General features: G+C 40.0%; 1 protein-coding gene across 20 annotated transcripts in view; it reads right to left on the bottom strand.

The window, feature by feature from the left end:
* The window catches only part of LOC129722531 (CUGBP Elav-like family member 4), an 868,765-nt gene that overhangs the window by 29,278 nt on the left and 817,751 nt on the right, over window positions 1-21,736 (bottom strand). For 11 of the 20 annotated variants that reach the window (XM_055676031.1, XM_055676024.1, XM_055676028.1 and 8 more), the window contains 3 exons: window positions 6,037-6,277; window positions 5,815-5,964; window positions 5,620-5,730 (listed from right to left, as the gene is read on the bottom strand). In XM_055676031.1, coding sequence (XP_055532006.1) covers window positions 5,620-5,730; window positions 5,815-5,964; window positions 6,037-6,277 — 502 coding nt within the window. Of the gene's footprint in view, window positions 1-5,619; window positions 5,731-5,814; window positions 6,278-21,736 lie in introns of all 20 variants that reach the window. The other 9 variants (XM_055676019.1, XM_055676017.1, XM_055676026.1 and 6 more) reach the window with 2 other exon arrangements.

Genomic DNA, 21,736 nt, shown 5'->3' with positions numbered 1-21,736 from the left:
TATCAAGCATAAGCAAAGTTAAACGGTGATGTCTCAGAAGTAGGCTGGTCCGATCATGGTTCAAGTCTGGTCCGATCATGATACAAAACAGGCCTTTGCGTTTCACCAATAATTTAAACTTTAAAGCAAATATTTCATATAAAAAGTGTTCCTACATTGAATTTATATGTTATAGAAGCATATTACTAGGAAATATACTGCAATCTTCACATATTCGATCCTAAAATCACTGCTTGAAAACAAGACTTGGTAAGGGCAAATTGTGCTCGAAAATAGACCATTTTTTAAACTTTTTTAATAAAAGTAATACTTAAGTAATCTAAATGAAACCTTCTGAACATCATCAGAAGAAGTTTTTTGATGATGCGGGTACACATTTGATACAGTTTTTTATTCAATAGTTGAGAAATCTCGCATATAAAAAAATGGTCCGATTATGGTACATTTTCTGACTGGTCCGATCATGATACAACACCCTAAAAGTGGATTTCGCGCAGCTTTCAGGAAAAAAATTCTACACGTCCAAGCGCAAGGGTGATGTCGCCAAGCGGTTTAAATTCGTGTTTGCTGACAAGTTCGTTCGGAAGCTGGCGGTGTGACAAGGTTTTCATCATCGGATCAACCATGGAACAGCAGGTTAAAGAAAAGTGGCAGAACGATAAAATCCGCTGATTTACATATATGGAGGAAGAAAATGGCGGATCTAGTTGAACCACTGTGCAGAAGATGGTGGGCGATATAAACCATCCCAAACTCAGGTGAATAGTGTATTTTTTCTTCAAAGGTCAATAAATTTGCTGCAAAATCATAGGTATTTCTAGATTTTTTCTACGTGTTTTCTTGACGAAGATGTATCCCATTTTGTACGACCAAATATTAAATGGGTCAAGCTTTACCAAGCAGAACAGAACAGAATTTAAAACAAAACGTGTAAGTTTTTAATATGAAACTCGAATATCTTTTATAACTACGTTAAATTTGTACCACCCTTCCAGCAAGTTACAATTGAACAAAAATTTCAACGGAATTTGAAATTCAACTGAACTCAGCTGGTTCAAACTTACAATGTTCCTAATTGCACATAGTTAGTGCAATACAGTTGACATGTCAGTGCTCCAAACTTCTCTCTTAGCCAATCCCTTCCAAATTGACCCCACATCTATCACCAAGTTCGTTCTTCCATTCGACCTCCATTGGCCACTAAATGCAATCAGACCGAGTCGGTATTGTTACAGTTCTCCTGGGTGAGAATTCAGCAAATGGATAGCCCATCCACTGGAAGTCTCAAGTTTTTCTCACCAACAGAACTCGGAGACAGTGTCGGTGAGCTGCCCAACGTGAGCACCACTGGGCGAGTCATGTTTCATTAAAAATATAAACTTTCTCACCCGAAAACAAATAACAAAGTTTAATTGCGTTTAGCTCGGGTTCTACTGTACAAAAAAAACTACCTACTCAACTGGTCAGGCAAAGCAGGGAGCTCCCAGTTGAGATGCACAGGGTCCTATTCTTTCGACAAAAAGCGGTATGTCCCTACTGCCTGCTACTTTTTTCCTGCTGCCGTCCGTTGCGTTGCTGGTGGGAATCAGAGTCAAGCCAAGTTAGTTGTAGGTATTTTTTCACTGTTGCTTCCATTCAGCAACTTGTAGAAAACGGTAACAATGAGACCTCTCAACGTACCAACTTTTCCTGTAAATAACAAATCCCCCGTTCTCCAGTTTTAATGGAACAACGGATGGAATACGGGATTGATACACCCGGTAGTTTTATTATAGTTTTCTTATGATAAAAATGACTGAATGTAGGATGAGAACGATATTTGGAAGCAAGATGGCGCTATAGTTTCAAGGATTGAATCTTTCATCGTTTTCAGTCTTGAGTGTTAAGTCCACAAAATGTGACAGACAACTTCACTAGGTTTGAATGTGAAATTTTTTATCACATTTCTCGTATAGTAAAGAGAAAGATAAAATTTTGCTCTTCCTTCCGTTACCTCCGCCTATTACTTTTTTTATGCTATGTGTATGGGGGTAAACCTCTCACCTCGTTTGCACCGGGGTATAAATAAAATTGTTGACGACATTTAAATGTACAAAATTTTAAATTGTGCTTAAAACAAGCACTTCGAATTAGTTTTCCCATATTCCATCTCACTTGTTTCGGTTCTGCTTGGCGGGAAATGAGGAGGTGTCAACAAACCAGGCGACGGCGTTGTTGGTTGGGGAATCAGACAGCAGATTTGTTGTCATTTTCGGTGAATTTCAATGAGCCGGAAGTAAATTAAATGTGATTCCTCGTCCTTTCGACTCGGCTACTATACTGAATGTAGAGAAAGGCGGAAGGCACTCGGAAAAGTTGGTCTTCGTTGCAAGGTTTCGCCGCAAATCCGTGGTCTCCAGCGCAACCGCCGAAAAGTTGCAAATATTGATGAAGGCATTGCTAATAGAATTAAATGTTTGCGCTCTTCAGCTGGTGTTACCGCACTTTCGGCAGACTACGAAATTTCCAAGGATAAACAAATTTGTAACGATTTTGCAGAAGGCAAAATCCCGCACTAGTTTGGCTTCGTTTTGTAGACGAAGATGAAAGAGAAGGCAAAATTTATTCATCAGCGTGCTTGTGGAATTTGGCTTCAAAATTTATTTGCTGAGAGAAGCCGAAATCTCCAGAGCACGAGAGTGCGGGGTGCCCGAATCAATGTGGTGTAATTGAAATATTAATTATATTTCAGTGCCAGTGGCGTGGGCAGAAGGTTTGTAGGGTGGTACTTTTTCAACAGTAGGCACTGGCTTCTTATAGAATGGCAAAGTGGAAGAATGATAAAGACATGAGCGTGACGATATTTTCCGATATAATGGACATGTTTTACACAAATTTGAATTAATCATTCCAGTGGAGCTCATTTCCGATGAATGGTAATATTCGATCAAAAGATGTGACTTCGGCGATGGCATGCATATCACTGCAAGGCTGATATTTATTTTCATTTCACACAGAGTAAACAGTCTTCGCACGACGGTGATAACGGCGATGCGATGGTGCTCGATTTTAATACAGCCAAACAAACTGGCAAATTCCTCACACGTCTAACACTGCAAATATTTGTATAGAAACAACGTACATAGCATAAATTTTCATTTCGTTGTAATATCAAACATTCAATTTCTATTTTAATTCATAGAATTCGCTAGTTCGGTTTCCAGATGGGTTGAATGGTAGAAAACACTGAAATTAAACGTATTCGAATGCAGGGTCTTCCATGCACTGGATTCGTCTGTATCTATTTTACGTGCAATCGACACTCGACAGCAGCGTGCACTCTAAGTAACTGGTCATGCATTCGCATACGCGTATATTCAGTATACTGACTGATGATAGGGTGGACGCAGAATGAATTTCGTTTTGAATGGTAGACGCATGCTGTTCTGATGCAATCTTGCTAACTTCGGTAAAAAATCGAGGAAGTTGGTGATAAGCAATTTGAAGATATACTCAAATCGTTATAAAATATTTTCTCTTATCAATATTTTTGTTTTTTTTTTATAACTGGGTAAATTTTAAAAGAAAACGATATCTGTTCTTAAACAAAATTTTTAAACGCAAACGTTCCTTTGTTGAATACCGTTCATCTAAATCTCTTCAGTAAGCAAACGAGGATTAAACCCCTCGTCTACTCATGACACGACCGGGTTGCATTCTGAATGTCAAAAATGTCTTCCATGCATGGCATTCACCCGCTACAGCTGCTGTTACGTATACGCCTCTGAATGTATGTTATGCATTTTCCTCACCCGCTGGTCCGGGCCGCCCCGCCAGGCATAGCATATTTTCCTTCAATTCGTCACAGCCAGACCATTCCGAGTCAATGACGTTTAACAAAAATGTTGAACATGAATTTATAGCACTCGAAGTAGCGCAAAACTCGTTTGGGAAAATTGCTCGGCACTCGGAGTGTTTGGTCTGAAGCAGTTAGCCGGACAACAATCGGACACACTCTATTTGTCAAGGGCAAATATTGGATGTCATTCGTTTGACTTTCGATGGCACCGGCTGGCACCGAAGTGATGGCGTCGCAACGGACGACAACGACAGCAGACGCCATTATTCGATTCGTATACAAATAGGTTCCTGCATCGGTGAATTGCGTTCGACGCTTTCGCTCCGTATCAGCAACAGAGCTCAAAGGTGCCGATATCTGTTTGATGTAACTGAAGTCATATTGTTGGGTGTAATCGAGTGGTCAAAATTTGGTGTTATTATGTCTGTTGGACAAATATTTCGGATTAGTAAGAGTAATGAGTTGCATTGGTAACAAGCTAAACGGTTGAGCAGATGTTAAGTGCTTTGACGAAATACGTTTGATCATTATCACCAAGTGAAGCATAAAAGTTTTTTTAACCCTTCAAGAGGATTATACTTTTTGGCAATGAATTAAGCCAGTTGAACTTTTTGGGTTTGAAAACTTTGTTTAAATCAACAATTCGGATTAAGCTTGCGATCAGAAAAATGTATAGCCTTCATCAGTTAAACTACTAAAGTCGGTGCCATAAACATCGAATAAGTTAATTGGTTCTTCCGATTCTGAGAGTCTTATCCTTTTTATAATATTATTTCTCTAACTCCAGAGCAAGCCTAGGCGACTGTGATTCTGCAGCGCACATTCCTCAACTAATAAAGTGCACTTATCTCGACACATCACATAATTGCGTAGCAGTTTCAACAGTTTAGCATTAGAAGTATAGTCGATTTTCGACTTCTTCCATTGGCTACTAAGTACGTTGAAATCGTGACCAAAGTTCACCAGCTTGACCGGGCGCACCGTTCGACCTTTTTCTTCGTAATACTAGTGGTGTGATATGATGCCATTCATTGTTTTCTCAATTATTTTCGAAAAAATGGGATAAAAATAGTAGTAAAACGAAATATAGAAAGTAATTAAGGAGTGAGACGTGATGATTCTTCGAGCTCGAGAGCGCTGTTCAATTCAAACCATCGATTTTCGAACTCGCTTCTAAGGATTGGGGCCAGTTGAATGTTCTTTTTGTCTGCGGGATTATCTGATCGCTTTTTCATTCCGATTGTTATTTAGGAGATGGAACCATCAGGAGACAGCAGTTAACGAAACGAAAAATACAAAAAAGATAGTAATTAGAAACGAAAAGCGCTGGTCTCGTGATGCGTCTTTTGCACGAATACGGTCGGGCTTCGTTTCATCGAGGTAAGAATAAGAAACCACACTGATATTTAGTTAGCGTGAGTGACAGGGTCAGAGTATAGTCTCCAAACAACAAAGCAAAGACTATTTCAAAAATTACAGCGGAAAACAACCAGCGCCTTTGAAGTGTTTGATTTAGTTGTAATTGCTGTTCTATTTTTTTAATGATTCACAGAAATTTATGTATAGCAAAGGAGTAATAATAAACATCGACACATAAACAATGAACGATCGGACGACGACGCGTAACAGAAAAAATAAATAAATTAAATACAATATGTATAGTACGTGAAAAAAACACTGCTCTATTGTAGCTATTAATTAATATACATATGTATATACGAGAAAAGGGTGCAGAAGTCTAGCTTAAAGTGACACGAGTGAGTAGGAGAATGTACACTTACCGACACCCGGATAGGGCTGGATGCCGGGATAGGCTGCGTGGGGCAGGGCAGCATCCCCGTTTGGAAGTCCTTGAGCTGGTATCGACAGATGTAGCGCATCTATGTAAATAGCTGAATCAATACATTACTGTGATTTTGAGGTAGTAAAGAAATGACTGGGTAACGACAGTTCAACGGGAACTGGAGATTACTTACGCCCCGGGTAGGTTTGAGGAATTCCATTTGTATATACCGCCGCTTCGGAACCGGCTGGTTGACCGTTGGGGGTTTGTGCTGCCATGTTGAATGTTGGCATCGTTGGTGATGGTAGCGATGGGATGGTACCGTTCACGGGTTGTCCAGAACCTGACGGGCGTGAAGAAACGTGACAATCAGTGGTCGCTGATGATTCACATGGAACTGCCAGCTGGTACCCACCGTTCAACGCATGAGGTATTTGTGTTGCGAGGGCAGCCATGGGGTTGATGTAGGTTCCTTGTGCGGTGGCCGCGGCCATCAGTGCTGCTTGTTGTTGTTGTGCGTAGGCACCGTACGGTCCGAACTGGTTGAAGACGAACGGGGAAAGCAGGTTCATATGACCGGCCATTTGCTGCATACGACGGAGTTGCCTCTCTTTCTCGGTGTCCGCAAACTTAACCACTAAGCTAGAGGACGCTCCCTGTGAAAAGAAACAGGAAAAAAACACAGAAAAAACAGGTGTGTTAATTTCATAAATCATCCAGGCTGGTCAGATTTTAATTCGGTCACATAAATCATCGTCTGCTTAAGCGTGGCTAAACACCACAGCATAATTTATGTCCTCGATTATAACATAGAATTGTGAACCGCAAGCAAACCATTCCACCAAAAAGTTTACCATCGCAGCGCTATTAGTGGGGTCGGCTTTTAGTTTTCACAAAAGATTAATAGTGCGTCATGACAGAACGATGCGATTGATGATGAATACAGTGTAACGATTACGGCTTTTATGGCATGTATGCCAGCTTTTATAGCTGGGGTGCAATATAAATAGTTTGTCATTACTGTGATACGCTCTTTGATTTTAATAATCATGCAATCCACTTAGTAGTTGGGAGCCTCTTTGAGTCCGGACGATCAGGCAATGTTTTATCTCATAAAAAGTTATTTTGAAAATAAATTGTCCTAGAGAAGTATTATTTTTTGTACGCGTTTTTCTTATAAAATTGTGAAATTTCTGAAAATTCGTTAGTTCAAGTTCGTACCTGCGAGTAAGTGAGTTTTAAAACTTGCGGTTGAATTTATTTTTCGGTTGCGTAATTGGGTTTTACTACAAAGTTTACGATGAAATTGACGTTACACTTGCTGCCAATATTTATATTTACGCAGCAAAGCTACAACATAAACCAATGGGAATCAATGTACATACCTAATGCGGAGAAAACTTTAATGAACGATGATGATGCACCAATTATTTCGCCTCACTTCAACCTAGCTAAAAAAAGAATTTGGGGAGTCTCCTATCCATTAAATCTATTAAGAAGGTAAATCCTTTTTCAATCCTACCTTAATATTAAGTAAAAGCAAAGAGCGTTGTTGTTTTCGATTTTGCTCAAGCCTTGTGTATATGTTCTTCGCTGCAATATAAAATGTTGCACCTTTTTTTTGGTTGTCATTTTTCCGTTCCAGCTATCCAAAATTATAATTACGAATGAAAATCATCCAAATTTTTAGAAAAATCATTGAATTGCAGTCGATATTTTTGCATGCATGACATTGATTTTGAGCCTCGAGCAAAAAAAGACTGCTGATTTTTGTAGCTATTACTGAAAAGCTGACATAGATGACATATAAAAAAATACGCAAAATGTTAAATTTTTTAATTATGTTTTCTTACTTGGTGGTAAGGCACACTTTTTTTACTTGTGAGCAGGGCTATACATTTTCGAAGTATAGAAATGAAACTGAATATTTGGCGCCGTTATTTTGATTCAAACAGATTCATTTTCATTGTTTTTTTTTCGGTTGTGGTCATCAAATCACGATGAACATTCTCGCTGTCACACGGGTTTGATTATGAGTTTCTTTCTCGTCTGGTGTTCAATGGTTCTTTCCGAATGAAACTGATTGCAATTTCAATTGACGGAAACACTGACTCAAACTCTGACTTTTTTCCTGTCTAGGGGGCCATCCACATATCACGTGGACAGCATTGGGGGGTATGTATAATGTCCACGATCCATACAATTTTTTTAGAATTTATATGAGCAGTGTCCACGGGGAGGGAGGGGGGTGTTAAAATCGTTTAAAATCTGTCCACGTGGTATGTGGATGGCCCCTAGTTGACCCGGCCAACTTCATTGAAGGTATGGGAATTCTTACTTGGTTCCACATACTTTCAAAGATTGGCCTTACGATTTGTTTATAGTCTTCAAATACATGGCAAATTTGATATTAGATACGTTCGAAATTATTGGTGTTTGAATGCTTTATGTCCAATCTTGTTTCATGCTCATTGCCAATGATGGTGATCGGTGATAAAATCGGCGATAAACATTTGATCTTTTTCAGCATGTGAATCAACTTCGTCTCTTAGTCGATTGTAACAATTATCGTACGATATACCTGTCCGACTGAACCAATTCACAGATTCGCTGAGATAATTTATTCTCTCTCAGAGATTAAGTTTCCAATAGCTCTACAAACCGATGACTCACTCTTCGTTGATAGACTCGAAATGTCAAAAAAAAAAACAAAAAAAAGAACCGCGAGACGATAATTATCGGAAGCGATAAATGATTGCGATCGCTTGAACAATTATCCCCCTTTCTCTCTGAGTCTCAAGTGTTGATAGCAAAATAGATTTTTCATCGTTTAACGAAATGTTGCTTGCTATTTTTTTTTAAGGGGGGATTTGTTAGTAGCTTAAGTATTTATGATAAATATTAGTAAATAATGAGTATGTGTGTCCAGTCACAAATGGTGACTTCTCAACACTGTTAGAAATTTGTAATTTTAATTGTTAGGGTTTGTTTGCTTTCGCAATTAGGACTTATCATTCGTAGGGATTTAAACCTACTTGTCAGAAAAGGGGAAGTAAACTTACAACTAACTTAATTGCTAACTTATTGGCTATAAAGAGAGCTTATCGTAGCAATTGAGGATTGCAACGATTTTTGTCGAAAATTATTAATAATTTTATTTGACATAGCTTCTAATGGTTCAACACCAGTAAGTCTATGTAATTCGACTGTACCAAACCAAGGAGGACGCTTCAAAATCATTTTCAGAATTTTATTCTGAATCCTTTGGAGCGTTTTCTTCCTTGTTGAACAGCAACTTGACCAGATCGGTACAGCATAAAGCATTGCTGGTCTAAAAATTTGTTTGTAAATCAAAAGTTTGTTCTTTAAACAAAGTTTAGAATTCCTGTTAATGAGAGGATATAAACATCTCTTATATTTGATGCACTTGGCTTGTATACTCTCAATGTGCTCTTTGAAAATAAAATTTTTATCATAAATTAGTCCCAAGTACTTAACCTTGTCGGACCAACTTGAAATAACCCCATTCATCTTGACAACGTGATTATTGTTTGGCTTGAGGAAAGAAGCCCTAGGCTTATGCGGAAAAATTATCATTTGAGTTTTAGAAGCATTGGGAGAGATTTTCCACTTTTGCAAGTAGGAAGAAAAAATATCTAAACTTTTCTGCAATCGACTGCATATGACACGAAGACTTTTTCCTTTTACGGAAATGCTTGTGTCATCGCAGATCAATGACTGTGTGCATCCTGGAGGCAAATCAGGAAGATCTGAAGTGAATATGTTGTACAGGACTGGACCCAAGACTGAACCTTGAGGTACACCTGCTCTGACAGGAAATCTATCAGATTTTGAATTCTGATAGACAACCTGCAGAGTTCGATCAGTAAGATAATTTTTTAAAATTTTGATTAGGAAAATTGGAAAATTAAAAGTTTGCAATTTCGCAATCAAACCTTTATGCCAAACACTGTCGAATGCTTTTTCTATGTCTAAAAGAGCAGCTCCAGTGGAATTACCTTCAGATTTGTTAGCTCGTATCATATTAGTAACTCTGAGCAATTGATGAGTTGTGGAAGGCCCATGGCGAAATCCAAACTGTTCATTTGCAAAAATTGAATTTTCGTTGATGTGTGACATCATTCTGTTAAGAATAATTCTTTCAAACAGTTTACTTATTGAAGAAAGCAAACTGATTGGTCGATAACTTGAAACTTCAGCTGGGTTCTTTTCCGGTTTTAAATTTGGAGTAATTTTTGCATTTTTCCATAATCTGGGAAAATTTGCAATTTTGAAGCAGCAATTGAAAATTTTCACTAAAAATTCCATTTTGCTTTCAGGGAGATGTTTGATTAATATATTAAAGATTCCATCGTCACCAGGTGCTTTCATATTTTTGAAATTTTTAATAATTGATTTAATCTCATTCAAGTTAGTTTGAATTATTTCTGCAGGTAAAAAATTCTGGGAAGAAATTAAATCAAATTGACGTGTGACTTCATTTTCAATTGGACTCACAAAATTCAAATTTGAGTTATGAACACTCTCGAACTGCTGAGCAAGTCTTTGAGCCTTTTGTTCATTGGATACAAGATAACGTTCACCATCTTTTAAAACTGGAATAGGCTTTGAGGGTTTCTTAAGAATCTTCGACAGCTTCCAAAAAGCTTTTGAATATGGTTTCAATTTTTCAACTTTAGCCTCAAAATTTTGATTTCTCAGAAGAGTAAATCTATGTTTAATCTCTTTCTGTAATTCTTTATAAGTAGTTTTGAAAACAGGGTCACGAGAACGTTGATATTGACGTCTGCGGGCATTTTTCAAACGAATTAGAAGTTGAAGATTTTCGTCAATTATTGGTGAATCAAATTTCACTTGAGCCTTTGGAACAGAATAATTCCTGGCATCAACATTTGCACATTTTAATGCTTCCAAAGCGGAATCAATATTCACTTCGTTTTGCAAATCAAGCTCATTATTGAAATTTCTCTCAATATGAATTTTGTATCTTTCCCAACTAGCCTTGTTATAATTAAAAACAGAGCTCATAGGGTTTAGAACTGATTCATGTGATAAAGAAAAAGTTATTGGAAGATGGTCAGAATCAAAGTCAGCATGTGTGATCAAATCACTACATACATGACTCTGATCTGTTAGCACCAAATCAATTGTTGAAGGGTTTCTTACAGAAGAAAAGCATGTAGGACTATTCGGAGACAAAATAGAATAGTATCCTGAAGAACAATCATTGAATAAAATTTTGCCATTGGAATTACTTTGAGAATTATTCCATGAACGATGTTTAGCGTTAAAATCGCCGATTATAAAAAAATTTGAACGATTTCTGGTGAGTTTTTGTAAATCACTTTTAAAATAATTTTTGTGCTCGCGTGTGCATTGAAATGGTAAATATGCTGCGGCAATAAATAAAATCCCAAGTTCAGTTTGAATTTCAATTCCCAAAGTTTCAATAACTTTCGTCTCAAATGTTGCTTGCTATTGTCATTGTCAACTCAATGTTCGTCGGTTTAATTTGCATCGAAGGTTTGTTCACCGATGTGCGCTGGTCGATGTCAAAAAATTTTGTTTGACCAAGCAAAAATCTGCACACATTTTGAAAAAAAAAAAATTGCGCAAATATAAATAGATTCGAAAAAAAGTTTGCAAGCTTTGCAAAAAGTAACAACAAATATTTGCAAATTGAAAAAACAAAATCGCACGGACTCTGAAAACCTGCGTTTCACAGACAAATCTGTAAATCTGGTATCCCTGTTTTTAACTGCCTTTTAGTTGTTTTACCGCTTGCAGTTTTTTCCATCTCTGAGTTTTCGTTTTGCGATACAATTTCACGATTATCGGGACACTCTCACTCACAAAATGATTCAAACCAAAAAATTTCATTTCACGGTTTGATCGCATCGGGAAACGATAATGAATTTCTTATGATAATTTTCTGATACGATTTTGACCATCCTAGCCCATAGGTTCTGGTTTCAAAGCCTTATCCGTTGGATGGTTGGTTACTTTTTCGTGATTTCTCTTACTCATGGGCGCAACTAAGGAAAATTTCTAGGGGGGGCTAGTTTTCCGGTATGTAATTTAAAAAAACAGAAAAAGGAGTTTTAATATGCTTATTTAATAACGCTTAAAATATTGTCGCAACAGCAGAAAAAATCACTTCGGGATAGAATCTCCGAAGATGTACTGAATATCTTGTACACAGCGTCAACGCCAACCTCTTTCAGCAACACTAACTTGATATTGAGGAGAGCCAGTTTTGGTACACGGCTGGGCAGTGCTTTTCAACAGCATACCCGTACTAGCTGGAATAAAATAGACCCCAGTGTGGTTGCCCTATTCCTACCTCCACGTGTTACCGACTGGGATACGAGCAACCAAGGGAAAACCGGTGAACCGGTGGCAGGCATGGGAAAACCACAGCACTCCAATGCGCATGTGGACCATCTGGTAACAAACACACCACGCAGGGCATTTCGTATTACCCTTCGTCGCGAGCTCAAGACAAAACACTGGAGAGTCATTCGTAAACACGCCAACCGAGGATTTTTAACTTCGGCACATGAGGCAACCGAGGGCTTGCAGTTTCGGGGAACACACAAGCATTAGTCGCCACGAAGAGATTGACAATGGAACAATAATGGATAGTTGGATGTTAGCCATCGCTTACAACCACCTGTAATATTTTTTTCATATGTACTTTTGAAAAAAATGAAGCGTTTGAGAAAACACGTGTAGGCATGCGAGCTCTCGAGGGCTCACGAAGATGAGAACACTCGGGTTTGTGTTTGCCGAATCTTTTGAAGGTCTGTTTTATCTAGACCACTGCGGGTTTTTCGTTTTGTATACGCACTGAAGGGCAATCTGAATACCCTCCGGCATCGCTTGAAACACACACGCGGGTGGTGTGGTGGGTTTAGACATGCCTGACCGGTGGGAACTTGGTCGTATGCTGACAGGAAAGGGGTAGTTGTTCTCCTTAGAGAGCAGCTTGTCTGAACCCCACAGGCTAGGGGCGGCTCAAACAGCGACTGATCTGGACCGAACGGCTGAACTATGAAATGCGGTGTCTCGCTAGCTACACTTAAGGCGGCAGCCCCGTCACGAGACTAGGCATCGCAGCCCTAGTAAGGCAGCATCCTAAAATAAACATACAACGAAGAATCAAGAATTCAAAACGAACCGGAAGATAAGGGAATGACCCAACCGACGAAATAAGGACGACGATTAAAAGCTCGGGACATGTAACAGTAGATCGCTCAACGCCCCGGATGTCGACTGGATCAGCTAGAATCCCGCCACTTCGACATCGTTGCGCTCCAGGAGCTTTGCCTGAAAGGAGAGAAGGTACGGTGGATTTGTGACCGCAAGGCAGAGTACCACCAAAGCGGTGGCACAACCAATGAGCTTGGTAGCGGTTTTATAGTCCTGGGCAGGATGCAGAGTCGTGTGATGAAGTGGCAGGTTGTGTTTGTTTAGAATAAAAGGTTGGTTCTACAACTACACTATTCCCAATCTGCACTGTCCTCACGAAGAGAGACCTGATGCAGAGGAAGAAACGTTCTACGCACAGCTGGAGAAACTTTACGATAGCTGCTCGCGTAGAGACTTCAAGATCGTCATTGGGGACATGAACGGAAGGAAAGACTTATATAAGCCGGTGATCGGCCCGCACAGCCTGCACACCGTGACGAACAACAACGGCCAGCTATGCACCAACTTCGCAGCTTCCCGCGGGCTGGCAGTCCAAAGTCCCTTCTTTCCTCGACCAACGTACAGCAAAACAATTGACCACGTTCTCATCGACGGCCCGTTCTTCTCAGACATTACATACGTACGTACCAATCACAGTGCTGATCGGACATGACCACTTCGATACAAAAAACTACAAAACCCTGATATAACCGCTAGTCCTCTACAGAAGTCCTCTTGGTGTTTTCGAACGGAAGGTGCTGTGGACTATCTACGATGGAGTACAAACGGACGACGGATAACGACGACAGCGCATGAACCATTAGCTACAAGCGCTGCTTGGAGAGTACCCCATTGCACACCTGGCGAAAGACAATAGGTTGAGGTGGACCGGTCACGTCGTAAAGATGCCGGACGACAACCCTGTGAAATCACTTCTATTCAGCAAACTCTACCGGCACCAAAAAGTAAGAAGCGCAGCGTGCATGATGACTCGACCAGATCGAAAGAGACTTGCGAGTGATGAGACGTCTGGGGAACTGGTGAAACACAGCCCAAAACCGAGTAAAATGGCGACAACTTCTTAATACAGCACGAGTTACTACAGCTCTTGTCTGACTGGTAAGATGAGTAAGAGAGCTAGGTTTGAGAATCGATCCTGGGTGCAGAACTAGTTCTTAGCCAATGAATGACGACATCTCAATTTGTGTTGATTTTGATGCTCTGAAAAGTAGTATGGAATGTATTTATATTGAATACAATCATTCTCTGGAAAATTCTAGGGGGGGCTAAACACTTTCGAGGGGGGACTGAAACTGATTTATATGCAGATTTCACGAATGTTCGTTTTGTTAGATAAAATATATATTGTCGACATCTTGGTTTTTCACCGCCAAGATTGCAAGTGCAGTCGATCATGGTTTGCGTGATTCTGAAACAGAAACCCATTCTTAATGATTTTCTCTCTCGTCGATATTAAGTGGCAGATATATTTCGGGAATGAAATCAGTCAAACGAAAGCCAGTACTTCTCCCTTGTCAATCGCTAACAATTGTTTCGAGGAAATTCCTATTGTTAGATGTTGGAACAGTGAAATGTTTTTATAAGTATACATGAATTTTTGGCTCCCGTGCATAATCTTATTTAATTTTAGGCTGTTTTTAGAAAATTGGTTGGAATATGCGTTTTATTTGCGTGCCTTTCAGAGTAAAGAGGGATGTCAAATCATCCTAAAAATATTTCTTGTACTCTAAAACCCTCACATCGATTAGTTCCAGAGTTATGTAGAAATTCGTTATTCATTCGTATGAAAGCTCTCTCATTTAGAGGAGGTAGGGTATCAAACCATCTGAAAAAAAAAAAACACGTCCTGCCCCCTACAACCTCCTCATGCCAAATTTAGTTTCATTTGCTTCATTACTTCTCGAGTTATGCAATAATATGTGTTTTATTTGTATTTTGTGGACCTCTACCGTTCGGAGTAGGTAGAGGTGTCATTCCACCATAGAAATGTTTCTTCTTTCCAAAAACCTCAACATGCCGAATTCGGTTTCATATGCTTGATTAGAACTTCATTTATGCAGAAATTTGTGTTTCATGTGTATGACAACCCTCTGTTCTCTCTTCTCTCTATACGTGAAGTATGGAAGCTCCCTGTCTCCGTCAGCACTCAAAATCATTTACAGTTGACAATCGTCAGGAGATAGTGCTGAAGGTCACCTTGGTTTACAAATAAAAATCACTGTTTTCCTGAAGGGTTCGTCAGCTGCCAAAATCCATCCAAGAGCTTTCGAGCAGTTATGATGTGGCTCACAAGGTACTCGAAAATAAAACTAATATTTTTCAATTGAAAGTGACGATTGACAGTGTCATTATTACCTGGCGATTGTCAATTGAAAAATTGGCAGGCTCTGCTTATGAGTAACACCGTTTTCCTTTTTGAGGCTCTCTTACTCAACAACAAAAACTCTCTCTCTAATGTCAGTATTTTTTGTTTTGTTTATGCATGAACAGTTCTGTTCAAAGTAGCGTTGAAACGAAAAGCCTTGTGCAAGCCCATTGATAAACCATCATCACATCACGGCAAAAACGCAAACGGTCCTGAACAACCATTCGACCCCATTTGTTCCGAATATACGCAACCAGACGAATCTGCCTCAGTGTCGTGAAATAGAATTTTTCTTTGAAATTTTAAGTTCCTTACTGTACAAAAATAATTGGAGAGCAACGAGCAGTTGCGAAAAAAACAACTACCAATTTGCGAAAATTTGTTTCTATTTATCGAATGTTGCATCCCAAAGATTAAATCAATTTATTTCCGTTAAATAAATACTCTGCTATCCATTCAATTAATCATATTCTCAACAAGGACATCAAAATAATGACTGCATTCAGCGTTATTCTAACGAAGACGCCAGCCGTTAAAGAAGAGTTTATCGAATCAATAACAGCTCAATTTGCCGACTAGCGAGCAGTCCGACACAATGGAAACATTATATCATGCAATTTATCGTCATTAATATTCTCTTTCCACGCCTCTAATACTCGAGACACCTTTCGAAAGGAGTCACTTCCGTTTCCTTCATCGTTCCACACAAGGTGACTTCATTATTTATAAGAAGCAGGTCGCATTCGCGTGTTGCTTGCGTGAGGTCGGAAGTCGTCATCGTTAATAAAGCTTTTGTTGTGAGTATGCCGAAAATCACTTTTAACCTACGTATGAAACCAATGGTCCCCCCTGATGGTGCGCTGTTCACGAGTGCCATTTCCTACATCGATTGTCATTGGAAGCATTGGCAATGGGACATTATGTGCAGGTCCGTGAGACGCTCGTCATGATGGTGCTTTCTTTGCTTACGCAATTATGTTGGATCATCGTCAAGTCGAGATTTATTAGGTATACGTTTCAGGTTAACAATGGTGATGTAATCGGCTATCAAAAAGGTCACATGACAGTGGAAAAAAACTTTATCCACACGCAACAGTTTGGAGGAGGGAGGTTATTCGAGTATTATGGTAGTTGGCAACACAATCAGTCAAAAATCGCATAGAATTGTGTTGGCAATGGAATCGAAGCTAAACTTGGTGCTAGAAAGGATGAAAAAAAATATTTCCGTTTGGCCGCTGGAATTACTAGTTTTATAGTCATAGTTTGCTTCCCCTTTTTTCGGAGAAGGTCTGCCTTTTGCTTCTGTGCTTTACCCTTTTGACAACAGCTAGGAATGGGGCAGAAGCAACACGTTATAGTTGAGCGCTACAAGTGCCACCAGAGCTAATGGTCTGGCTCTTCCAGTCTGGTTTCGACCAGCAAGCGCGCCATCCCTGAGCATATTTATGTGCGGGCATGTTTCGTTTAGTTTTCCCTTGTATGCCGTGCGGAACACGAACAAGCGAATGCAAAGCAATGCTTTGCGGGGATGGGATTCCGTGCCAGGTTGCAAAAATTGTGCGGGCAACAGGTGGATGTGCTAGTGAATGTTATAAAGCCATTTTAGTGTCTGCTTTCGGTGTAGTTTTTTCGGTAGATTGCAGTTTGTCGTCTTTTGTGGAAACAGTGAGGTAATTAGGATAATTTGAACGTTTTGAGGATAATTATAGTCACTGCACTGAAAGCAATAGTAGAATAATAAATTTCACTCGACAGCTATATATAAAATTTTACAAACAGTTCTTAGGTACGCGTATGCCGATTACAATGTTTTCACAATTCCATGAATTATAACTCAGGGTTCTACATTTTGTGTAGCCTGCGGTGTTCAAAATAATCAGAAATTAGTAAAAAGTAAATCGATCAGTTGTTTTACAGTTTAAACTGTCTCCAATTCAACTAAAACTTTTTTTTATTCTGTTTCTATGCCAGAGATCTCCCTTTATCTGATGGGACCAATGCGGAACCCAGAGATCTCGGCAAGTTGCATTCATCTAGCTCAAACTAGTGCACAAACTATCTAGGAAAGGAAACTGGCTGTAATCTGTTCCTTGAATTATAAATGAACTTCTCAGATTTGATTTGAAATATTCAAAAGCGATATTAGATTTGCGGTTGCAGTACGGCTCTATGCTAGGTAAAGGACCAACAGAACGAGTTACTGCAGCAGACGTTGTTTGCAGTAGAGGAACCCTGACTGTTTTGAAGAGGAAATGTTCCCAACCGTTGGCTGAAGAAGTCTGCAGCCTGGGTACGTGTGCGGTTGCAGTGCTTTTCCACAAACTATTTATCATTCAAGTGGAAAATGAAAGAAATGTGGCATGTAACCAGACGCGCAGTGGTAAACCCGGAAGCATTGAAGCATGGAATGATTTCCGTTTATTGGGTGTCCTGCTCATCATCATCAGCATAAGCATCATCACCAACCTCACTATCATCATCATCATCATCGTTATGTACATCGTCACCAAAACACACTGATGGTACGGCTGGGTACAAAGAAAATTTTCACTTCACTAGAATCGTAATACCACACACCATCGATGGTGTGCATTCGCGCCATCTTCCCTCCAGTATTGAAACCGCAAACGTGACTGAAGATGCCTCTCTTCGGCTCAACCTCGGAAGGGTCTCTTGAATCTATTGCACGGAATCGGTGTAAACTGATTCAAGATTCTATTCAGGTCTATATGCACCTCTGCCGAAAGAGTAACTGATTGGAGGGCTGGAAAACTAATCAACGCGGCTATCGATTGGTAAACTAGAGCGGAACTTGACATCAGCAAAAGTGCCGGTTCGATGTAGGCTGTCAACCTCGGGTTACCAATTTTGACACAGGTTAACGGTTGCTGTGGCACGTGTTTGATATATAGCCTGCTTTGAATCCGGGATCAACTGGTGACCCGTGTTTGCTTTTCTTCGATATTTTGTATCAGTGGGTGGATAGGGGGAACAACTTTTGCTAAGCTCTTTATTCGTTCATAAGTGTGTAAGATGATGGAAAATGGTGTTCAAGCAAGGAATAATCAATTTTTGGGGCAGAATGAGATTACGACGTAGTAGATTGATTTGAACGCTTTGTTCTGTAACACGCGAATATGAAACTGTCCTTGGGGCTTTTGTTAATAATGGGTTTGTTCCATTTGTAAGTTACTACAGTAATTAATACTGTGAAGAGCAAAGAATACCAAAAGGCATGCCAGTTAAGCTTTATTTAGAACAATTGCCGTCAAGCTATTTTAACGATTCTATGAAAAATGAATTGTTTTGTTCAAAGCCTCAATCGCCGAAGAAACGTCAGCATTGGAAGCGTGTTCTTACGGAGTCTGTCTCTCCAGGAACGATATGAGGAGCTTTCCGTAGGAGATTTCTGTAATCTGGAACCGACTCGTGTCTGTCCAACGACAAGGAGAGGAACCCGATTGTCGATAAATTAGGGGTTGCCAGGCGTTAGAAACAACTTTCTAGTGTGCTCTTGAACGGAGAGGAAGACAGAGGCGTCGATGGTAGCAGGATGGGTATTGAGAATGATGGACAGGATGTGGAGCTCCCAGCTGATCTCGAGGTGCGATGCTGGATTAACAAGCCAATTGGCGCAGGTCCGAGTCTCGGCTCGGGAGAGATTGTTAGTGTCAGGATCATAGAGCTTGCCCCGCAATTGTCCTGTACACTTAACAGTTGGTTGCGAAGTCTGTGTAGAAAGAACAGAGGGCCGAGTACCGAATACGGAATGTAGCACCAGAGCTTTGCTTTGCTTTTGGGCAGGATGGGGATCCACCATCCATGGATAAGGTGGAGAGTTAAGGAGACTGCAAGGCAGCTGGGAAGGGTGGCATTCCCGCTGAACTGTTCAAAGTCGGGAACTAACAGCTGTATCGTGTGGTCTGGTGAAGAATTGCCATCGGACTGGTTGAAGGGTCTCATATACCCTATTTACAAAATTTTCGAGGGGGACGCTCCACTATATACCAGATGTTCACCTTGAAGTACGACTCAGTTGAGAGAAACGAGTTATGGCGTATCATGCTAGAACATGTTTTGCCAATAAAGCTAATTAGACTGATTCGCGCTATCCTTGAAGGTTCCACATCATGCGTTAAAGTTGCCGGTGAATCATCGGACGCTTTTGTGAAACAGGGTGACGGGCTATCTAACTTATTGTTCAACATCGTATTGGAAGGCGCCATACGGAAGGCAGCCGTGCAGAGAAGTGGCGCCATAATGAAGAAGCTTCACATGCTCCTAGATTTTGCGGACGACATCGACATCATTGATATTAACCGTAGAGCGGTGGTAGAAGCCTTCGAACCTCTCAACAGGGAAGCTGCGAGAATAGGGCTTATTATAAACTCTTCCAAAATGAAGTACATGGTGGTTAGTAGAGTGCGTGGTAGGTCGTCGGATGTTGGTGCTCCGGTGGTGATAGATGGGGAATCATTTGGCCTTGTGAGAATGAAGTAAGCCGTGAGATAGAGAGGCGCATAATGGCTGCAAATAGGGCCTCCTACAGATTGCGTAACCAGCTGAGGTCCGGCAGCCTCCAAACCCCTATAAAACTAGCAAAACATTAATTCTCTCAATGGTCTCTATGGCCATGAAGCATGGACACTGAATGAGGCTGATTGGCGAGTTTTTTGTTTTTTTTTTTGACTGTAGAATCTTCTTGGTTGTAAACTGGAAAATGGTGTGCGGCGCAGACGCATGAACTATGAAGTGTAGCACTCTCACAACTCGGCGGAAATAGTAAAGCAGATAAAACACAGCAGGCTTCATGAGCTGGGCATGTAACTAGAATACCGGAGTAACGACCAGCAGAAACTATATTTAGCAGGAATCCTAAAAAAGGCTTTGGAGTAGACCCCGCATTCGTTGGATATCTGCTGTCGACGAGAATTGCCTCTAACTGCCGTTAGAGGCGACTGGCAGCTCAGAACCGAGTGACATGGCGACACAAACTAGATTCGGCACTAAATCAATAATCGGTCTGTTTCGGTAAGCTAAGTGTGTTCACATAATTTTTCTTTTGTAGTTGTAGACTTGGAAAATTATAATGAGAAAAGAAACTAGTTGCTATTCTAGATGACATAAGTTTTTTTATATTTAGTATGTTCTGAAATCAATTACTTACAACTCTTCCATAGACAACATTTTAGTTTAAATCAAAGTTTTTGAGATACAAATTTTTGATAAGGGTTCAATAACCTGCGAAATAATTTTGTATTCTCTAGTCGAAAGCAAATACAAAGTTTTATATAAATTTAAAGACTCATGTTTTGTCATTTATATATCTCCCTTCGGAACTGCTCAGTTGCATAGTTTAGTACGTGTAACATGGGGAAATCTGTTGTAGTTGGAAGAGGTGTAAAATAATATATGAGGTTGGAGAGATTTTTAATGCTGCAAAATCACTTTCATTGTACGAATCTCTGTAAACCCTGGGGTGAATGTTGTCGTTGAAAGTTCGCTTCGCAGTGAGCTGCCTGAGCGAACGGAATTTAAACTGTCTGTGTTGCAGCTGATGCATATCGTCATCAGATAAGCGCTGCTGGCTTGGTCGAACATGACGAGCGTGGAACGGGAAGATTTCCTCATTATGTGCAATTACGATTATGTTATAACATAACATTACACTTCGAGGCTGCCGGGGCGCCGGTCAGTAGAAGGTGAGACAGCGGACTTTGTTTTTGCCACTGGCTATAATTACAACATGGTAGAAAATTTTAATTATCGGGATTAAATTTAATACGAGTGGCAATCGAGCGGTCTACCGAATGGATCAGAGAGATTTGACCGTATGGCACTGGGTTGGAGACTGCGTTCGGTATTGAAGGATTGTGCGTGTGTCATGCTACTAGAATATACATTATTCATCCAGGAAGCCATTTGGGGCTTCTGAAGCGCGATTTTGATTGATGTGGCTTTATGAGGAATAATGATATATATCTGGTTTATGCAATTAATATAAAATGAAGCGGGGTAGTCGCAATTTGCACAGATGCTCCAAGGCCGTATTCTGGATTGAGATCGCCATTTGTGACGGTCAGTGTGAATGAATGCATTTTCACTTATATTGCGAGTTTAATTTAAGAAACAGGATAGGAAGGAGCTTTGCGTCTTTTTATATTATCGACCGTATAATCGTGTTTAATTTTGCTATGATCTGACAAATTAAGGCATTCCACAACAGTAACTATTTTTATTTACGTCGTCACATCTATTTCCAATAATAGTAACAGTATTTTCACGATGATTCAGATACAAGCAATTATTCATTCGTTGCAACTTTATCAATTCGATGAAATTCCACTTTTATTATCTGTGCATTCAGCGTAAAAAAAACTCGTCCTCTGTCCTCCATTCGTCTCCTCAACGCTGCTACATGTGATCCAAATAAACATTTCAGTGCTCGTTCCATAAGCTTCCTTCAACACTTCAGCTAGTGTGCAGGTGAGTTTCGTTAGCTAAGTAAAAGTTTTCC

The sequence above is a fragment of the Wyeomyia smithii genome, chromosome 2, assembly GCF_029784165.1.
Source record: "Wyeomyia smithii strain HCP4-BCI-WySm-NY-G18 chromosome 2, ASM2978416v1, whole genome shotgun sequence".
Lineage (NCBI taxonomy): Eukaryota > Metazoa > Arthropoda > Insecta > Diptera > Culicidae > Wyeomyia > Wyeomyia smithii.
The sequence above is the reverse complement of the archived record's forward strand: the minus strand, read 5'-3'. Positions and strand labels throughout refer to the sequence as shown.